At 36.4% G+C, this 19,719-nt stretch overlaps 1 protein-coding gene across 3 annotated transcripts in view; it reads right to left on the reverse strand.

Annotated features, from left to right (window-relative positions):
- PCSK1 (proprotein convertase subtilisin/kexin type 1) overlaps window positions 1-18,951 on the reverse strand; it is a 45,937-nt gene extending 26,986 nt beyond the window's left edge. Inside the window, exons 1-5 of one of the 3 annotated variants that reach the window (XM_003759828.2) lie at window positions 18,441-18,951; window positions 15,447-15,551; window positions 8,605-8,715; window positions 5,706-5,852; window positions 2,988-3,064 (exon numbers count right to left, since the gene is read on the reverse strand). In XM_003759828.2, coding sequence (XP_003759876.1) covers window positions 2,988-3,064; window positions 5,706-5,852; window positions 8,605-8,715; window positions 15,447-15,551; window positions 18,441-18,620 — 620 coding nt within the window. In that variant the 5' untranslated portion in view covers window positions 18,621-18,951. Of the gene's footprint in view, window positions 1-2,987; window positions 3,065-5,705; window positions 5,853-8,604; window positions 8,716-15,446; window positions 15,552-17,255; window positions 17,306-17,522; window positions 17,976-18,440 lie in introns of those variants that run through there. The other 2 variants (XM_031967920.1, XM_031967909.1) reach the window with 2 other exon arrangements.
- Between the last annotated feature and the right edge of the window lie 768 nt (window positions 18,952-19,719).

Below are 19,719 nucleotides of genomic sequence, written 5' to 3' on the forward strand. Positions count from 1 at the left end.
TATATTTAGTGGCTCCTTCTGGGAGTTATAACATTGGCAGTCTGGTTATTGTACCCCTCAGCATACAGCATATGGTCAGCTCCCTTTCTAAGTCAGAGCAGATAATCATACCATCAATTCTCTCCAGTGTTGTAGGGAATATGCCAGAGATGAGCTTTTTTCTCCTTGCTTATAGAATTTTTCTTTTCTCAAGTCAGTTCATTGTCATTTAAAGAGCTTCTCTGCTAAAAGGCAAGATAACTCTGTAAAGCATCAGTCTACCCAGGAGACCTCAGAGTCTCGCCAGGAGTAAATTTAATTCTAGCATAAACAACCAGGCCAACAACATGCCCTTCTCTCAAAGATATCTTCTCTCTCTTTTCCCCATTATTTCTGCCTCAGGAATTTTCCTCAACACCCATCTCATAAGTAACATAGGATGATGCTCAGTGTTTAGTATAGTACCTGGCATATAGTAGATGCTTATTAAATACTTATTAACTGATTATTCTCAAATCTCTGTTCTTTTACATTTTTCCACTGTGCACATTGGGGAAGGGGTGGGCTACCAATATAGCTTCAGCACAGTTTCTTCCTCCTACATCCCTTGATCCTAACCTAAAGGAAAGAATGTGAGCATGTTTCTTTTATTTTTAAGGTATATATTCAAGAGGAAAGGACCCGATTTTTTTTCAAATGATGACAAGGACTGGTTTAACTTCAAGAAGGATTATTATGCGAGACAGCATTGCATTTTAGAGAAGACTCTTATGTTAGCTAAAATACTTTGGTCATATCACTCATTTGAGTGCTCTCTATAATTGGTACTGAAAAGCTCAATTTAATGACAAGGTTTCTGTACTCCAAAAATTTTGTTATTTAATGCAGTTTGGCTCACAATGTCAGATTCAAATGCTGCTCATTAATTTCTTTTATTCATTAATAGAGAATTTCAATGCTACAGATAGATTTGAGAGATAATGCTATTGGAATTAGAGGATGATTCCCTATTGCTATAAGTGTCAAGACAAAATGGAGACATTTATTCTCAAAGCCAGAGTCATTTATCCTCTGACAACATGCTATTCAGATGGCTTGATTCTATAATGCCAAGTGATTAATGATAGGGATGCTATCATTTTGGATGACAAAGAAAAATTGCAATGATTGCTGCTCATGGTGTCATTTTTAAACAGCTGTACCCTAATTGGTTTAGTGGATTTTCTCTATAACTTTTGGAGCCTGTTATTTTTCCTCTAAACATATTATTGATCTGAACTGTAGAAACTCATATCCTGTGGTTTATAGCACATGCAGCTTTCTCATTGGATAAGGGTTTCCATAGAAGTTGACCTACTCATCTGCTGACATTCCAAAAGCAGAGTTAAATACTGGGCCCCTGTAAAAGCCCAAGGAAGAAATATAATTGAATATATGCATGAAAAAGCAGCAGCTCTAAGCTCCATTCTGCTAATGGGCTGTAGAGCATCAGTCTACCCAAGTATTTACCGATCTTAGAGCCCACAGAGCCTCACCAGGAATAAAGCCATAGGTACAGTATAGATAACATTTCCATAATAAGAGTTGATAATACATTCTTTAGGCTGGCTACCATTGGGAGCATTGATTGGGAACAATTCTCCATGTCCCCTCCTAATCTCATTCAGAAATAGCTTGATGAATAGTGAATAAGAGCAGAGGACCTAGAAACAGGAAGATCTTAATTTGCACTCACTAGCTGTGTGACCCTGGATAAGTCAATTAAATTTTCTAAGACTCAGTTTTCTCGTCAGTAAAAATGCCTACTTTTGAGGATTTTTATGAGGATAAAATGATACACTTTGCAAATATTAAATTATCAAATAAATTCTGACTATTATTATTATTTGAATCAAGAAAAAAATAGGGGGAAGTGGAGGAAGGTTTTCCTCCTCTCTGTTCCTCCAAGAAGATCATCAACCATCTGTGACAGTAGAAGGATCCAACACAGAAAGTGGAAGGATTAAAAACTTCCATACACAACACTATTTTTAGGAAGGTGTGACAGGTGATATTGTTTCTGCTTTTTAGATAGAGAAATTAAAACATGAGGAAATTAAGAAATTTATCTAACATATAGCTTAATTATAACAAAGTCAGGATATCAAGGCCATTTAAAACTAGCTACCATTTATATAGCATTTTAAAGTATGCAAAGTACTATATAAATATTTTCTCACTTTTATCCTCACTACAATCCTGGTTTTTGTTTTTGTTTTTTGTTTTTACAGAAAAAGAAATTGGATTTGAGGAAGGTTAAATGATTTGCCCAGAGTCATACAGATATTAAGCATCTCAGACGGCACTTGAACTCAGGATCTCCCTGTGCCAACTATATACCATGCTACCTATTCTCTGAGTCCCAAAGTGGTGCTTTAAGACAGAGAGGTGTTTCTTATGAGTCCATGACTGTATAAGATTATTTGTTTTATTGTTCTTCCCACAATATTTGCAGACCCCAGAACATGAAATCTGCCTAGTAAATTGTACTACTTCCTTTCATATCTTGTGAAATTTTAGCTTTGCTCCTCCCTCCACATAAAAAAAAATAGATGTTTCCCTGAGTTTCAAGTGGTCTTGCTGAATAGTGGAGGAGGAAGGATGGGGGAGGAGAGGAAAATGAAGGTGGTTTAGTTCAGTTTCTCCTCTATCTCTTAATTCTACAGCTTCATAAAATAAATGAAATGCTTAATTTGATCAGGAAACTCAATAAATTCCTATTTCCAACAACAACAGGTGCAAAAATAGAAAGTACTTTGATTTCCTAAAAAAAGACAAACACAAAACAACAACACAAACCCCCAACTGTGACACTGAAGGTGGGAACAAATAGTTCTACAGTTAAATGGTGAAGCACTTTGCATTCTGAGTATTCAGAGTGCAGAAAAGCATGTGCCATTTATAGTCATTTTGCTCAAATAAGCTGGAAACATTTAAATGCATTTTTCTAAGTATGGACATTTACTCACTTGTTTTCATTTGTAGGATCATATCTGGGAAATGGATCACGGTCATTGTCATTAAAGTCATAACTGGCCTCTGGGTCCTACAGAAACAGCAAATCAGCCTTACAGTGTGACTGGTGAAAGACAACCCACCTTCCCCTGTTAGATGGTTCGCAGGAATGTATGTCAGTATCCCGATCTGCAATACTACATCTTGCTTCTTTTAGCCACCTAAATGAACCTCAGATACGGAGGTGCTAAATACAGCTTAATTAGTAAAAGAGCAGTCTGCTTAAATATCCCTTCTCTTGGGTCTTAATGCTAGATGTACTGAAGTCATGGAAAAGGTGACAGCAATTAATAACAATAATAATGGAAATGAGAATGAGGTAATAATAATCCCAGTTATGCAATATTTTTAGGTGTGCAAAGAACTTTATGTGTATTACCTCCTTTTAGGTTACCTTACTCAGAAAACTTAGGCCTGAGGCTCAGCAGCATTACTGTGTGACTTTGGGCAAGTCACAATTTCTATTGTCTTATTTTCTTTAGTCTATAAAATGGAGATTATAACAGTCACCACTTAGTTTATAAGTTTATTGCAAGGTTCAAATAAAACAAGGTATGTAGAAGTATTCCATGACTAAGTGTGATATAAATGTAAATTGTGCCCCCAAAATAATGCCTAGAGATTTTCCTATATAATTTTGAATTTACACTCAAAGTATTCCTCATACTGACAATTCATCACATGATTTAAGAATATTTTTATGCAATTCAGAAAGAAAGCTTTGAAACCAATCACTAGCATTTTTAACTATTTAGGGAAAGGTGATTCAATACAGTTAATACAGCTCCAGAAAATAAAGCAATAACAGGCTTTGTGACCAAGCAGAGAATCAAGCAGTGCTGCTTATATCTTTATGTTTTCTGTGTGTGTTTCATGTGTGACCATTGGGTTCCATATATTGAACATCACTAGGTAAATACATTTTTCCTAGACCTTATTATTCTCTGTCCTCTTCACATATATACATACCTGTTCCAGTTCTGTCTACCCAGATTAACCCCAATTTAACACCATCACTCTTCTGACATAGATGGCAAATTGCTTATTGCAAGATTGGTGAACAGCAAAGCTATTAAATGTTCATAGTATGCTAAAGCAGGAAGGGACTGTTTGCATTATTTTCTAGATAAATCTCTTAACTTTATAGATGATGTAATTGAGGCCCCAAATGGCTAAATTATATGTTCAAAATCACATAGCTAGTTAGTGGCAGATTCTGGGATTAGAAACTATGTCCATTGGAGCCCAGTTCTCTGCCTTTCTGGTTATGTGGTTTTATCTGTCCCCACAGTACTAGGGTTTTTAGGGTTGATATGACCTCAAGAATTACTTCTAGAATTGAGAGGCTGGGGCGAGGGGGAGGAATATTAGACTTTTCCTAGAAACTGCTCAGACTGCTTTGTATTCTTTCACCCAGGACCCTTTCTTACCATCTAACCCAATTTAATTCCCCACTGAGCCTGTCACTGTGGTTTCTACATGGGCTAAAACATATAACTGAAGTCTCCTGATTCAGGATAAAAAAAAGTATTTTGTAGACTGCAGGTGGGCAGAGCATTCTCACAAACAAGGACTGAACTGAGGAGTGGTACCTACCTCCATTTCTTGGGAATTCTTTGTTGTCCCCAACTTTTTTTTTCCAATTTAATTTTCTTTTTTAATGGATAAAAATTCATTTTTTCCTCTCTCCCACCTCCCCCCTATTTTTTAAAAAGTTATTTTTAGAAGATAAATATCCAGTCAAGCCAAAAAAATTCCCATATTAGCCATTTCCCACCCCCCCCCACCAAAAATGTGTATGTTCCTTTCTAGATTTTATTTATAGTTCCTGTTCCTTAGCTTCCTCCAACACTATTACCAGTTGTAATTATGTTAAATATGATGAATGGTTCTAGCTCAATGGGAATATTCAGTGAGAATTCAAATAAGGTAAATACTAAGGGGATTCATTATTTGCACTAATTGAGACCTAAAAGACCCTTTCCCTTTAGCCCCTGAATTATCTTGTATTTATACAGTAAATATTTTGTAAACATTCATAGGGTCTCACAGGATTGAATGTAAGTCCCCCAAGGGCAGAGATTAATTTTTTCCTTTGTATCTATAGTGCTTAGAAAAGGGTCTGCATATCATAAACACTTAATAAATGCCATTTTCTTGATTGATGCTGGCCATTCAGCATTTCTGTCTCACTGCCCTCACTGTATCCCTCCTGCTTTGGATATGAGCACTGAGAAGGATGACAGTATATGATATGACGCCATGATGAAAACAGAGATTTTTGGAGACGTGCAAGAGTCATTTTTGTTTGGCTGCCTTTTTTTTTTTTTTTTTTACTCAGAGAAGGTTTGAAAGATTTTTAATAATTCACCTTATCTCTATGGCAAGGGAATATGTCCAAGGTTTGATGCCCACTTACATCCATTGTGAGATTATTCCTGGGAGATTAATTCTATTCAACTCCCAGTGACACAAAGCAGATTTATGATAAACTGGCAGAAGGGTGAGGGAAAGGGACAAGAGCACTGATTCTGGATCATGTGACCCACACCAGGCAGAACAGGCTCCTGCCTGGGGAAATAAATGCTCAGCTGTTTCATGTGTGTGCAGCAGAGCAGAGAGCTGTCCACCACTGTCTTGTACACTGGCAGAGTATGAGAGCCCAAACTCACATAGTTTGCATAAATATCGGTGTGATTCCACTCCAGGCCATCGTCCAGAACGGTGATAACTACCCCTTTCCCTGTTATTCCTTTTTGCCAAACTGGGATCACATGGAGGTCCAGCTTGGGCAAGACTGGGGTCATCCTGGTATCTTGCTAGGAAAAAAAAACACAAAAAATATTGGCATATGTATGCTTTCCTCACTTCAGTTGGGAGCCCAACTTGAGCCTCAGCCTGAAAATTTGTATTTGCTCTCCCTCGTGTCATTCTTGGATGTTTGGGCAACTTAATAGAAGGTAATTAGGTTAAAAAATCCAAAATTGAGGGTAGGTCTTGAAGAGTGAATCATCAGGGTGGTACACTTTTTCTTGCTGTTCCAGTGGAAAATCACTTGAAAGGATGAATCACCCTGAGGCCCCTTCTCTCTGAAGGATGAAGCTTTGAAGAAGATACTTGCTCATCATTTTCTTTCTTTTCTAATGAAATGTTCAAGCTTTCCATCTACTGAAGCTTTGTTTGATATTCCATTTTCCCTTTCTCTGGAAAATAAAGTGAGGCACAGATTCCCATTCCTCTTTGCTTTTGATTGTTTAGTGTATACATAGTAATATTTCAAGAGTGTTTTTAATCTTTGTTTTCCAAAGGAAAAGGACAAACGGCAATGGCCAATAAATGATGTCATTTAATTGCCTATTTCCAAATTCAGGTGATTAAGAATAAGCTTATTTTGAAGGGAAGTCTCTCTTTACTCAACTCCCACCCCACTCCTGCCCCTATGCCTCTGTGCCCCCTCTCTCTTTCTCCTTCCTTCCCCCTTCTCTCTCTCTCTCTCTCTCTCTCTCTCTCTCTCTCTCTCTTTCTCTCTGCCTCTCTTTGCTTTTATCTCTGTCTCTCTCTCTCTCTCTCTCTCCCTCTCTGTTTCTCCCCATCCCCTTTCCAACTCTCTGTGATTGTCTTTCTCTGTATTCCAAAATTATAGAATATAGAACTGTATATCTGAACTGTCAGAGAATGGTGGTCCACAGAAGTAAAACACCAGAAGAGGTTACCAGATATTTGACAAAGGAATCAGTAAGTACCTTGAGTGTAACAGGGATAATTTTTTTTTTTATCAGAGATAGAATAAACCTTTCTCCTACTTGCTGGCTTGAAGCATATAGAAACCATAGCCTACCAACAAAGTACCAGTATGCTAGAAAGGAAATTAGGGAATTAAGATTATATAGCATGATCAAGGTCATAAAAGAATGAGCTAACTTTCAGTCTCAGGAACAAAGAGAGAGGCTGTATCTTTTTCTGCAAAAAGTAATTGAGATAGAATTGGAAGTCATAAAGAAGTGTATTCTACTTCTAAACAATTCATAAATAACTTTGAATTAAAATTTTCATATAAAATATAATCAATGTAGCCAAGAATAGAAAAAAAACAGGAAAAACTTTCATAGACAATTTTTCAGATAGGATGTGATTGTGTTGGAATACTGTAGTGGTATAGGAAATGGTGAACTTGTTGATCTGGAAAAAACATGAAAATACATTTTCTTGAAATGGAAATTTATTATTTTATATTGAATTCTTTCTTATATTCTGCTGTGTATATGAAAATGTTCTTTTTTTCTTATTCTCACTTCATATTTAAGTTTTAAATGAATGAAAACTTCACAAAAAATACAGAGAGAAAAACTTGACTTGGGATTTTATTGGTATAGGAAACTTCTAGAGGAGGAAACTCCTTTTATCAATGTAAGTTGCCACCATCACTGAAACTTTGAGTCTTAGAAGGTTGCCTAGAGCAGGGGCATCAGACTAAAATAGAAATGGAGGCAATTAATTCATACATAAGGATGCCTATGTGAATAAGAATTGATGTAGGTTTAAAATACAATGGTATTTGTGTTTTCCTATGTTTTATTTATCTTGTAACACATTTCCCAATTAATTTGGTTTTGGTTGTAAGGAATTCATGCATGACCTGTGCTTGCAACTCCGTGATACCTCTGACTTAGCGTACTATGGTGTTAAGTTACTTGTTCAATGCCAGTAAACCAATATGCTCAGAGATGTTATTGAAACTTAGGTCACCAATCTAAAGTCATTGATGGAGCATGAAGGGGCCTGAGGAGTCACCCAATCTAACTACCTCATTTTTATAGATTATTGATTACCTGAGGCCCAAAGTGACTGACTTGCTTAGGGTCAAAAGAAATAAGTTCCAATTTTCAAAGGCTGAATGGGCAAAAAGTTGACATTCATCTGATAATCCAAGAGCCCTGGTATTGTTCTCTCCAGGGATTTAGTGGAAAGTATCATCAGAGTTTAGAGGCAGCTAGATGGCTCAGTTTATAGAGCACTAGGTCTAGGTTATTCAGTTGTGTCTAGCTCTTTGTTTCTCCATTTGGGATTTTCTTGGCAAAGACTCTAGCTCATTTTATGATTGAGAATACTGAGGTGAATAGGTCACATAGTAAGCGTCTGAGGCCAGATTTGAATTCAGGAAAATGAGTCTTCTTGACTTCAGGTCTGGTACTCTATGCACTGGGACATTGGGTCAAGAAGACTTGACCTTAGACAATTATTAGTTATGTGGCCTTGGGCAAATCAATTAACCTCTGTTTGCCTTAATCCACTGGAGAAGGAAATGGCAAACCAGTCAATATCTTTGCCAAGAAAACCCCATGGATAATGTAGTCCATGAGGTCACAAAGAGTCAAACATAACAATGATTGAACAACAGCAAAACACCAGGACTCTCTTACCTCCCTCTCTTCCTTTCCATCACAAAAGAGACGAAGTTTGAAATATTGGCTTTAACCCAAGTTGACATAGGGATATTATATTCCCCAATATGACAAAATGAAAATATAAAATAACTAGCCTGTGCACATCCATGTTTGAATAATGACTTACCAAATACCACTGCTGATTCCACATTGGGTCATTGAAGAGATCCTCTGCTGAATCTCTTAGGATAGAACGTTTGTTTCTCTCTTTTCCATACTGTTGCTCAGCCCATGTTACCTGCGGATATTTTTGGATTAGTAAAATCACAATATTCCCCAATAATACCATTCTCCTCACCCCCCTCAGATCCTTGTCCTACCAGATTTCTGGCAGAAGGACAATCTGATTTCAGTCTACAAACTAGAGAGATAAGCGTTTCCTATTTTATAGCAATAAAGAGCACTTCAAAGAAGAAAAGAACCATTTGACAAAGAGATGACTCCTTCAAATTTTATTTACCCTGTGGTTACAAACCTTGATTCATCAGCATACAATTTACAATATCTGTTTTTATGTTAAAGTCAGGGTATTCTGTAGTTGTAACTATGCCAACTGTGACAGAGAGACTCAATAGATGATCTAAAAATGAGTAAAATCTGATTTTTCATCTTATACTTGCACTGTCACAGCAGAAACTATGGGGAAAGAATTCTACTTTTTTCCTCAAGGAGAGCAGCTTATAACAGTAAAGTTGTGATAGGACTTGTTTGTATTGACCACTAAGCCGATATATGGACCAGTAATATAATATAAGTAATTTACTAATATTACTTATATATATATATACTTATAACAGCATCTTATATGAGGCACAAAGTCATTAAATGACTATCTTTAGGTCATATAGATGGTTGGGGGTTAACTGGGGAAAGGATTACAGTCCCAACCTCACACCCTACCCAATGCATCATAGGCTTATCTCAGAATAGACATACATCTATGCTTATCTGGATTTGAACTTATGATATGTGTCTGATAGAAAGTACACCATATGTATCTTATACAAAATACAACAAAAATAATGCTTTAATATGAAAAAAATTAAACTCTGTCCATTCCCATGATATAGTCCATAAAGTTTCAGAAAATATAAAGGTTTTTTTGTTTTAGTTTCTTAGCTTTTTCTTCACAAACATTTGAATGAATATTTTATTCATTCACTCAATATTTTAGATATTTCCACTCTATCCAAAGAAGTGTTTGACTAATGGAATGAGTTGGGTTTTTTTTTTTTTTTTCATTTCTCTGGAATGATCATCAGTGCATATTATAAAATTTACTTTTAATTCATTTAAAAATGAAAGGTTGCTACTATATAATCTCAATTCCCTTGCAGCTTGAATATTCTAAAATTTTCCATTGTTTTTTCTATCTGTAGCTATACTATCAGATAATAAACAGCTTATAATAACAGCTTATGATGCTATTAGGATAACAAAGTACTTTCCTCATAACATTCTTATAAAATAAGTAGACCAGGTGATTTTTCTAGTAACCTAAATGGTTATAACTCTCAAATCGTGTCTCTATTTGCTTAGTTGCTCAATCTTTCTTGACTACTCCTGTGCATTTAGTTTTATGCATCATTTAATAAAATCTGACATTTGGTGAGCAAATTACCATTTATAAATGTTTGATAAACACTATCTCATTCATGTATTATCATATTATTATCATAATATTTCTATGATATAGGTAGTGTATGTACTATTATTCCCACTTTATACTTGAGGAAATTGAGGTTCACATGTCTTAAATGAACTGATCAAGGTCACATGATTAGTAAATGGTGAGAATTGTGGCTTCAAGTTGGCCTCCTGACTTTCAGTCCAGTATGCCTTCTACTTCCTCACAGAATCACAAAATCTCAGAGCTAGAGGGTACCTCAGAGGCCATCTAGATCAAGCTGTGTCTAATCAAGAATCCCTTCTACAAAATACTTGAGAAGTAGTCATCCTACCTTAGCTTCAATACTGCCTTTGAGGGGGAATTCACTATTTACAGAGGCAGGCCAGTCCATTTGGGATAGCTCTAATTATTAGGAAGTGTTTCCTTACATCAATTCTAGATTTGTTTTTGTGTAGGTTCCACTCATTGCTCTTTGTTCTCTTCTCTGGGGATGAGTAGGAAAAGACATTTCTCTCTTCCACATGACAGCCCTTCAGATACTTAAAGAATATTATATTGTGTCTTTTAAGTCTTCTCATCCAAGCACAACACTCCTAGTTCTTTCAATTTCCCCTTGTGTGTCATTAACTAGAGGCCTTTCATCATACTGATTGCCTGCCTCTGAAACATTCTTTTTCCTAAAATTTTTTTACACAGAACTTAACATAACATTCCTGACTTGATTAGACTATGGCAGAGTACAGGGGGTACTGTCTGACCCTCCTTGATCTTCAATATAAAGCCTCTCTTAAATCTAAGATTGAATTCATTTCTTAGCTGTCCTATCAATGTTCCTTGTTGTCCATTAAAATTTAAATAAATAGTCTTAATTCTCTTTCTTGTACCAGTTATGCCTTTTACCAAGCAAATATCATTATTTTATGGGCAAGAGGAACATTTTATGTCTACCTAAAATGTTACCTCAGTTGCACCCAAGGCAGAAGTCAAGTGTGTGCTGGGATTTAATAAATGTAAATATAAAATTGGGGAAAATAATCTGGAATAAACTATAAAAATCAATCATTGGATTCATCTTGATGCTTCAATTAGAAAATGTTCTGGGAAACTATCATTAACATTGGGAGGAATTTGGGAACTAGAAATTACTTACTAATGAATTATTTTTAAGCTGCATATATTTGAAAGCAATACTGTGCTGGTTTGAAATATATCCATTGCTTAGAATAGACTGCCTATCATTTAAATTAGTCTTCTGTAAGCAAGCTGCTAGGGAATGAGTGCTTGTCTTTAGAGAAGAGGGTCACTTCCAATTGGAGAGTATTCTAGTACAATCTTAGGAAGAGAGTACATAATTGCAATTCATTTTAAGTGCTAATTTGAATGAAAATCAGAAAAAATGTAAACAAAATGCACTAAAATGAAACAGAGTTAGTTTTGCAAACGTCAGCTAAAGCAATGAAAGGGGCAATCATTGAGATTTGATTTACAATTCTGAGAAGCATAGTTATAGGTAATATCATTCATCAAGTAGTAGATAATATTATCTGAGAGAATGCAATTTACATGATATAGGAAATTGGAAACATTCTTATTATGGACAGGATTTGCATAGGAGAATTAGGGACCCCCCCCAAAATCATAAAGTATTTTTAAAAATGGAAGGGCTAGCAATAAAAAAGTGGATACAATAGAAAAGTTATTTATTCTATCATATCTAAGTTAGGGTTTTGTTAAAGGATAAATAGCTACCTATTGTAGATCAAGACAGCATTTTTTTTCACAATTTCTCTTGTTTTCCTGTGAAATTAGGCTATTTGATCTTTTCTATGGATACTCTGAAGCCAAAAAACATTATTTTCTCATTATTTTTTTCCCAATCTTTGACTGGAAAGAAGGGGACTGAGGGAGTGTGTTGACCTTTGCTGATGACAGCTGTGGAGATCAGTCTGGCTTCAGTGCTGTCATTTAACCAGAGGAACAAAAATGCATGACCAGAGTGCCTGGAGAAAAGACCCTATATGAATTCTGATACACAATCTGCAAAAAGAGTTCTGATTTGAGAAGAAGAAAGAAAGTTTTCACTGGAAATGGACCTGAAAGAAATTTGCTTGGGTTTATCAAATTCAAAGATATAGAATATTGGAGCTGAAGATGGAAAAGGGGCTAGGGGAGAATAGCATAGTCATCAGAAAAGAGAAAGTCAGTCACAGAGACAGGAAGAACTGGGTTCAAGTCTCACCTCAGACATAATGGCTGCTTGGCCCTTAGCAAGTCAATTAACTTCTCCCTAGATGACTAAAACCATTTGTTGATCTTCATTGGTGGAGGAAACATTCTTACCTGGATTTCCCTACACTTATGATGTCATAAGATACAGGGGAAAATATGAGGTTATCTACCTGCTCTCTAGGGTTCCTTTCACTTCCTAGAGCCCCGGACTTATATTCAGGGAGACCTGAGTCCAAATCTAGCCTTTGTCATATAATAGTTGTGTGAATTTGGACAAGTCATGTATTCTCTATCTACCTCAGTTTCCTCATTTATGAAATGAAAATGTTATCATACCAACTTCCTAGGGTGGCTATGAAGATAAAGAGTTAATATTTGTAAATAGCCTTGCAATCCTTAAAGTGTTATAAAATTCTATCATCATCAGAGCTATTAAATTCTATGGAAAGTATAATCTGACATAATTACATAGAACTGAACAATAAAAGCTAGAGGGTGAAAATAAAGTAAATTGATTTTTCTTCTATATACTGAGAAAGTTTGACTTGATGGTTGCTAATATCTTGTCTAACTCTGTGATCAGTCATTACATATAGTTTTCTACATGTACATGGTTATATAGGTAGTAATTTTTTGGGGGTGGGCAATTTGGACATAAGTTGTCAGACTGCAGAACCGATGTTCTTTTTTTGTGGCTATGTCTTCCTATCTTTCACATGCTGGAAGTACTGTAGTCACACATTGGGGAAATGTTTCTGGAGAGATCATGTGATCCATGATAATTCATCCTACAAGTGTGTTTTCTTGAAAATCTTTTTTTTTCCCCTTCAGGATGAATAGAATAAATGTTCTAACCATGTTTAAAAACAATAACAGAATATAGCTCCACAGGCAGGGAATCAATCAGAGGCAACATGTCTCATGTACAGCTCAAAATAAAATAGACCCAAATAGTGGCACACCCTAGAGAAAGGAACAGTTATAACTGCTAATCAGACGATAGACACAATGAGCCCAGCATGGAAAAGACTATAGTTCAGATATACAGTATAATATTATACATATCTAATGATATTAACAATCAGTCCTCGAATATCAAAAATATATCTGCTTTTGTATATATGTTTGTTCCTGTATGTCTTTATAGTGTCATAAAAGTTTTAGTGTAATTTAAAATTTTAATAACTTAAAATAGTTATTTTAATAATAATTATGTATTTAATAACTATTTAAATAAAATTTAGTAGCTTAAATGCACTAAGACTTTTGGGACTGTGTACATATATGTATAATATTATATATATTGTATAAATTATATATATATTATACATAATATATAAGCATATATACATACTTGTATGTGTGCTAGACTTGTGAATTGTCCCCCGAAAGGGAAAAAAATGGGGTAGATTAAATTTATACTATAATCCAATGGAAAGACCACTGGATTTAGTGCCGAAAGTTCCAGGCTGGAATGTTGACTATCACTTATTAATTGTGCAACTTTAGATAAATGTCCTAAGCTCTCTTGGAATTGATTTTCTTGTCTGCAAAATGGATCTCTGCTGACCTCAGAGGGTTGCTATGGGAAAAGCTTTTTTGTAAATTGCTATGTAAATAAAATCTGTTATCATGAGACTTTTGTCTCATGATTTCTGCTCCAATATGAAGATTGGTTAAGCATTTTAAGATGGGTTTATATAATGTGTGCCTGTATTTGAGGTAAGACATACAAATAAGATTTTAGTAAAGGAATATAATATAATTATGAATAATAAATTTTGTGTATGTAATTATACATAATTATATAATGTACAATATATATTTCTCCACTAAACATATGTATGTTATAGACACACATGTACACACAAACATACGTAATTTTAAGTTAATGCAATCAGAATACCTTGAATATGTATATATATACATGTGTGTGTGTGTATATATATATCTATATATTCTTAGTGGAGGAATATATAGATATGTATATATATTGTACATTATATAATGTACACATACTCCCTAAAGCACAAGTTGAATTATGTTACACATATACTTCTTCTCAATAAACTCCAGTGGCTTTCTGTTGTTTCCAAGATCAAATATGAAATTTTCTTTTTGACATTTAAAACTCTTATGACTTAGCTCTTCCTACTTTTCATGTCTTCCTATATCTTATTCCCTGGTATCTTTTCTTCAATCCAATATGACTAGCCTCTTGGCTGTTCCAGGAACAAGATACCCCATCTCTCAGCCCTGAGCACTTTTTTTTGCTAATATGTCCCCCATGCCTGGAATGCTTTCCTCTTTCTATTCCACCTACTTACCTCTCTGGCTTCCTTTAAATCCCAACTAGAATCTCACCTACAGGAAAGCTTTCCCAACCTCTCTTAATTCCAGTGGTTTCATTCTGTTGATAATCACTTACTTATCCTGCATCTCACTTAATTTGTATATATTTGTTTTTCATGTTGTTTCTTCTAGTAGATTATAAACTACTTGAGCGAAGTAACTGTCTTTCCACCCTTTTTGTATCTACAGCACTTAGCACAGTGAAAGGCACATAGTAAGTGATTAATAAATGTTTATTAATTGAGAGTTAGATATATTGAATCCTTCTTCCTATGCCTTAATTTGAACAGTGGAAGTAAGTCTGGCTTCTTGGAGGCTACGTCAAAAGCAACAAACAAACAAAAATAATTTCTGGAAAGTATTAGTAGGTCTGAAAATGTCCCAAGACCAGCCAAGCTAAAGTTGGTGAGACTCATTTACCAGCATGTAGCTATAGAAAGATAAATTTGCTGCCACAACAATTCTCAAAGACTTTCTATCAAGTCCTTAGAGAGACTGAGATCTGATTTGGAAGGAGCCATAGGGAACAAAATCACAGATATTTGCAATATCAAATTAAGTATACAACAGATGTATTTTATTCATTTATATTTATTGTCTCACAAATTATCCCAATAATATTATTTATTAAAATATATACCTGCAGTAAGGAAAATTATAGAAATCTAATCATAAGAATAAAAAATTCATTAGTTTTCATTTGAATTAATAGGCAGAAAAGCCAGCACATTGATTCATAGAAAAATTAAAGAACTTACTCGGTCATCATCAGATAATCTCTTCGTGATGTGAATGGCACTTCTTCTAGACCTTCTTGGGTGACTTTTATGCCTGAATAAGTAGTGATTTTCAAGTGATCCAATCTATAAGGTGGAGAAAAAAATTCAATTCTCAAAGAAGCACTTATCTTACAAACATAACTAATTTCAACTGACCTACAAAGGACGGCTTTTATTTAGATTATTCCTTGAATTTTAAGGATTTGCCTCTTCATAAGACTATAGACAGAAAAGTGACCTTTCTACTACATCACACAAGAGATGTTCACCCTTCTTTTTTTGGCAGCACATACACAAATACAATAGGCCTCAGTTGTGAAACATTTTGCTTCATTCCATATTGATGGAAACTAATCTGTTTCCATTTAGAGGCAGTATATTTTCATATGATATTTCCTCCCACAGTTTAAGACAAATTGAAGAGATTCAATAAATATTTGATGAATTCAATATTACTGAGAGGAAATAAATGTTTTCTCTTCTTTGGTACTATTTAAATAAACAGTGTTATAAAGGTTATACTGATGATTTGTATTATTGTCATAGCCATAGTCATAGGTAGATATATTTGAGTCAGAATGATTATGTTCTGCAATGCTGATCATATTTTCATTGGAAGAGTTAGCTTTAGTCACTACAAATGCTTTGGGAAAAATAATTTTCATAGCAAATGCTTTGTCATGTAGTATGTTTAATCCAGATGATTCTTCATAATGAATGTTTTATTCAACAAACATTTATTAAATGCCAACTATGTTCAAGGAATTGTGATAGGCAGTAGAGACAAATATTGGCCATTTGGGACAGTGTCCTACAAATGGTGGGGTCCCTAATAATCCAAAGCGAAGATCATTCCCTGGTAAACTTCTCAATTCCACCTGCCTTCACAAATACTCTCAACCATGTTGATTAAAAAACTATTGGCAAATAGCTATCTAAGTCAATAAGAGTGGATTGTATAAGAAACCATGAAGGGAAAGCTGTGACTTTAAGCAGAAGAATAATAAATATTCCACTGAGAAACTATGTAGGAAAAAAGATCATGAATGCAATAACTATGAGCTACTTTAACCATATCTAGGCGACAACCCTCTTCACAAAGAAAATTCTAATGAAGAATAGTTACTTAATTTGTTGTACTCTTTTTAAAAATCAGGGGTGGGGAGAAGAGGGCAATGGGATTAAGTGACTTGCCCAGGATCATACAAGCTAATAAATGTCTAAGGTCTGGATTTGAACTCAGGTCCTTCTGAGTCTTGGGCTGGCATGTTCTATCCACTACTGTCTCCTAACACACTCCCTTCCTCCCTCCTTCCTTCTCCCTCCCTTCCTCCCCACTCCCTCTTCCTCCCTCTCCCCTCCCCCCCACGTACATTCCTTAACTTTAGACTGTAAACACCTTGAGAACAAATGTTTAAAAACATTATAAGGTTATGGATATTTATGTAATACTTAGGAAAACTTCATAAATATCTGTTAAGTTGAATTGCATGCAATTCTATTAAAGAATAGATTCTTTTATCAGCACGTGGGAAAGGGGGAAAGATTATTAGACTCTTATCTTATCTTATATTTGGTCTTTATTTTCTTCCTCCAATCCCTCCATATATAGGAACTGGAATTCTAAATGATTTTATTTCACGGTGGGATTGCCGTTTATTTCAGAATAAAGTTGAAAAAAAAATGTGGCCACTGAAAGTGAATTATATTTCCATTCCCTAGTGGCCTCAATGGATAGAATTAGCAATCACACTGAAACGTAAATCCAGTTACTCATCTGTGGCTTACCATAGCGTCACACACAATTTCCGGAAAAACGCGCCAAAAAAAAAAAAAATAAATAAATAAAAAGAAAGAAAGAAAAGAGAAGAGAAGAAATAAAAGAAAGACAAAAAAGAAAGAAGGGGAGGGGAAGAAAGAGGGGGAGTACAATTCCTTCATCATCTGCCCCACCTACCTCGTCACCCCCACTCACAGTAACTTCTCAGGCAACGGGCGGGGATTTTAATTTAGGAAAGAATAATTTGTCACTACAGCTGGCAGATGAATACTTACCCCCGGCTCCCTTATTCACCACTTCTTTCTATGAACCTGAGCCCCGCTTTTTCTCAGGCTTTTCCTTCCCAGGGAAGGAGACCCCTGCCTACAGCAATTACGCATTTGGCAAAGGGGTGCGATGGTTAATGGACCCCTTCCCCGAAGTCAGGCAGTTTAAAGTAGGGAGGGGAGGAAGTGGTGGTAGCAGAAGGGGAAAGACAGGGAAAAGTTGAGATCCCAGACTTCGCAAGTTTCCCAGTGAAACATCTGTACAAGCAGAAAAGGTGGGCAGGGCGGGGCCTGGGACCCGGGGGCGGTCTCCTAATTCTGAACAACGCTCTCAGACAGTTCCCGGAAATCTCTGCACCCCTTCATGCCTCCGAGCTTCTTTGGGATTCGACCCATCTCGGGCTGAGTTCTACCTCAGTAGCTCTGGCATGCCCCCTTGCAGCTGCCGGGAGGGCTAGCCGATACCACAGAGGCCTGCCTTGCTTATGACGCTGCCATATTGAAAAGAAGGAAGCAGCCAGCTGCTCCTGACGCAGACTGGGTCGAGGCTCTAGGAACTGCGTGCGTCGGGACTCCTGCCCGGCGGGTCCCGGGAGTTTGGGTGTTCTGGGAATTCCCCAGGCAAGGGGGGAAGAGATTTCACTTATAACCGCACTGGGACGGATTTCGATCTGAGAACAGGCAGTGAGTAGGAAAGAGAATAGCATCCAGCTGCACAAACATGCTTCTGCCGGGTCGCACCCATAGAAACGACAAAAAATGCATGCATTCTAATAGCCCGCACAGAGAAAAGACTGAGTTAAACAGAGCAATCCTCGTTCAGTATTAACATGATGACTAGAAGATTGGCAGGATTGGCGGACCCCAACATATAGACACTGCACCTGCCCCGAGCACTAGAAAGTAACTTGTGAAGTGCGAGCTTACCTGTCCGAGAAGGTCGTAACCCAGCTCCTCTGCTATCTCTCTGGCTGAATTTAGACCCCCAGGTATCTCCGCTGCCCATTCATTAACGAACTGTTTTTCTGCTCTACCACTGTACATTGCACACCAGCAGAAATAGAGAGCAAAAGCAATATACTGCAGAGACCAATATCTCACATCCATTGCACACACACGATGGAAATAGAAGGGAAGAGAGCAAATACAGGAGAAAGACAAACAAGAAATCAATCTTTCAAGACTCAGACGCTGTTGGATCACTTCTTGCTCCTCGTTGCTATGCTAACGGATAGGAGGTGCAGAAGTAAGAGCTTTCCAGCGAGCGCACAGCACAGCGCCTCTGTCTCTGGGCTGAATGGAGCCCCAACCCTCCCGAGCCAGAATGGAAATGAGTGTTTACACGTCAAATCGACGAAAGCCATCTCTTGACGTCAGATCTACCTGGACTAAGATCTTGATGGTATTCCCGGCGGGTTAGGGAAGCGGCCAAAAGAAAGCAGTGGGGGTTAAGAAAAATCGTGAAACCGTTTACTTGACTGAAGGAGAATGCCTTTTCTATTCCTCTCGCCATGAAAAGAATGAACATCTGTCAAAGTAAAATACCCTATTTGAGTACCCCGCGTATCGACCACTTTGAGGCACTCATGATTGCAGGACAGGTCTGATTTGTTTGTTTTTATTGTACTCCTTGGAGACTTGATCTTTGCAATTATCCTGAAGAAATCACAAAAGCCTGTGGTAGAGTTGAGAATCTTTTGACAATATAAGCCTGGGAAAATGGCAAATAGCCTCTTCTAAGAAGTCAAACGCTTATTCTACACGGCCCATTTCAGAGAGGGGTGAAAGCAATATGTTTTCTTTTTTAAGTCATCAGATTTTCGAAAATGCCAATTTTGCTTTCTTGGTTTATTTCCTTTCATTTTCACCCTAGGTCACCACTACAAAACGAAACACAAAACTTTATTACAAACACCATACATGACCTTGAATAGATTGCCAAATGGAATATCTGAGCTTTAAAAGCAAATGCAAATCAATATCTGGATTTCATTGACCACTTGAAAAAGAGCTTGCTTTTTTCTCAGTACTGAGATGAAAAGTGGGCAAAAGGTTCCAGATAGTGTTTTGTCCTCTAAGGAAGAAAAAGATCATAAATTCAGTAATTTCTCTTATGAGAATACAAACTTTCACTTTGCCACACTTTTGTAGGGTCCTTTACTTGGGTATTCCTCTAAAGAAATGCCTCCAATTTTTCCTACTTTTC

This window comes from Sarcophilus harrisii, chromosome 1 (assembly GCF_902635505.1).
Source record: "Sarcophilus harrisii chromosome 1, mSarHar1.11, whole genome shotgun sequence".
NCBI classification, from domain to species: domain Eukaryota; kingdom Metazoa; phylum Chordata; class Mammalia; order Dasyuromorphia; family Dasyuridae; genus Sarcophilus; species Sarcophilus harrisii.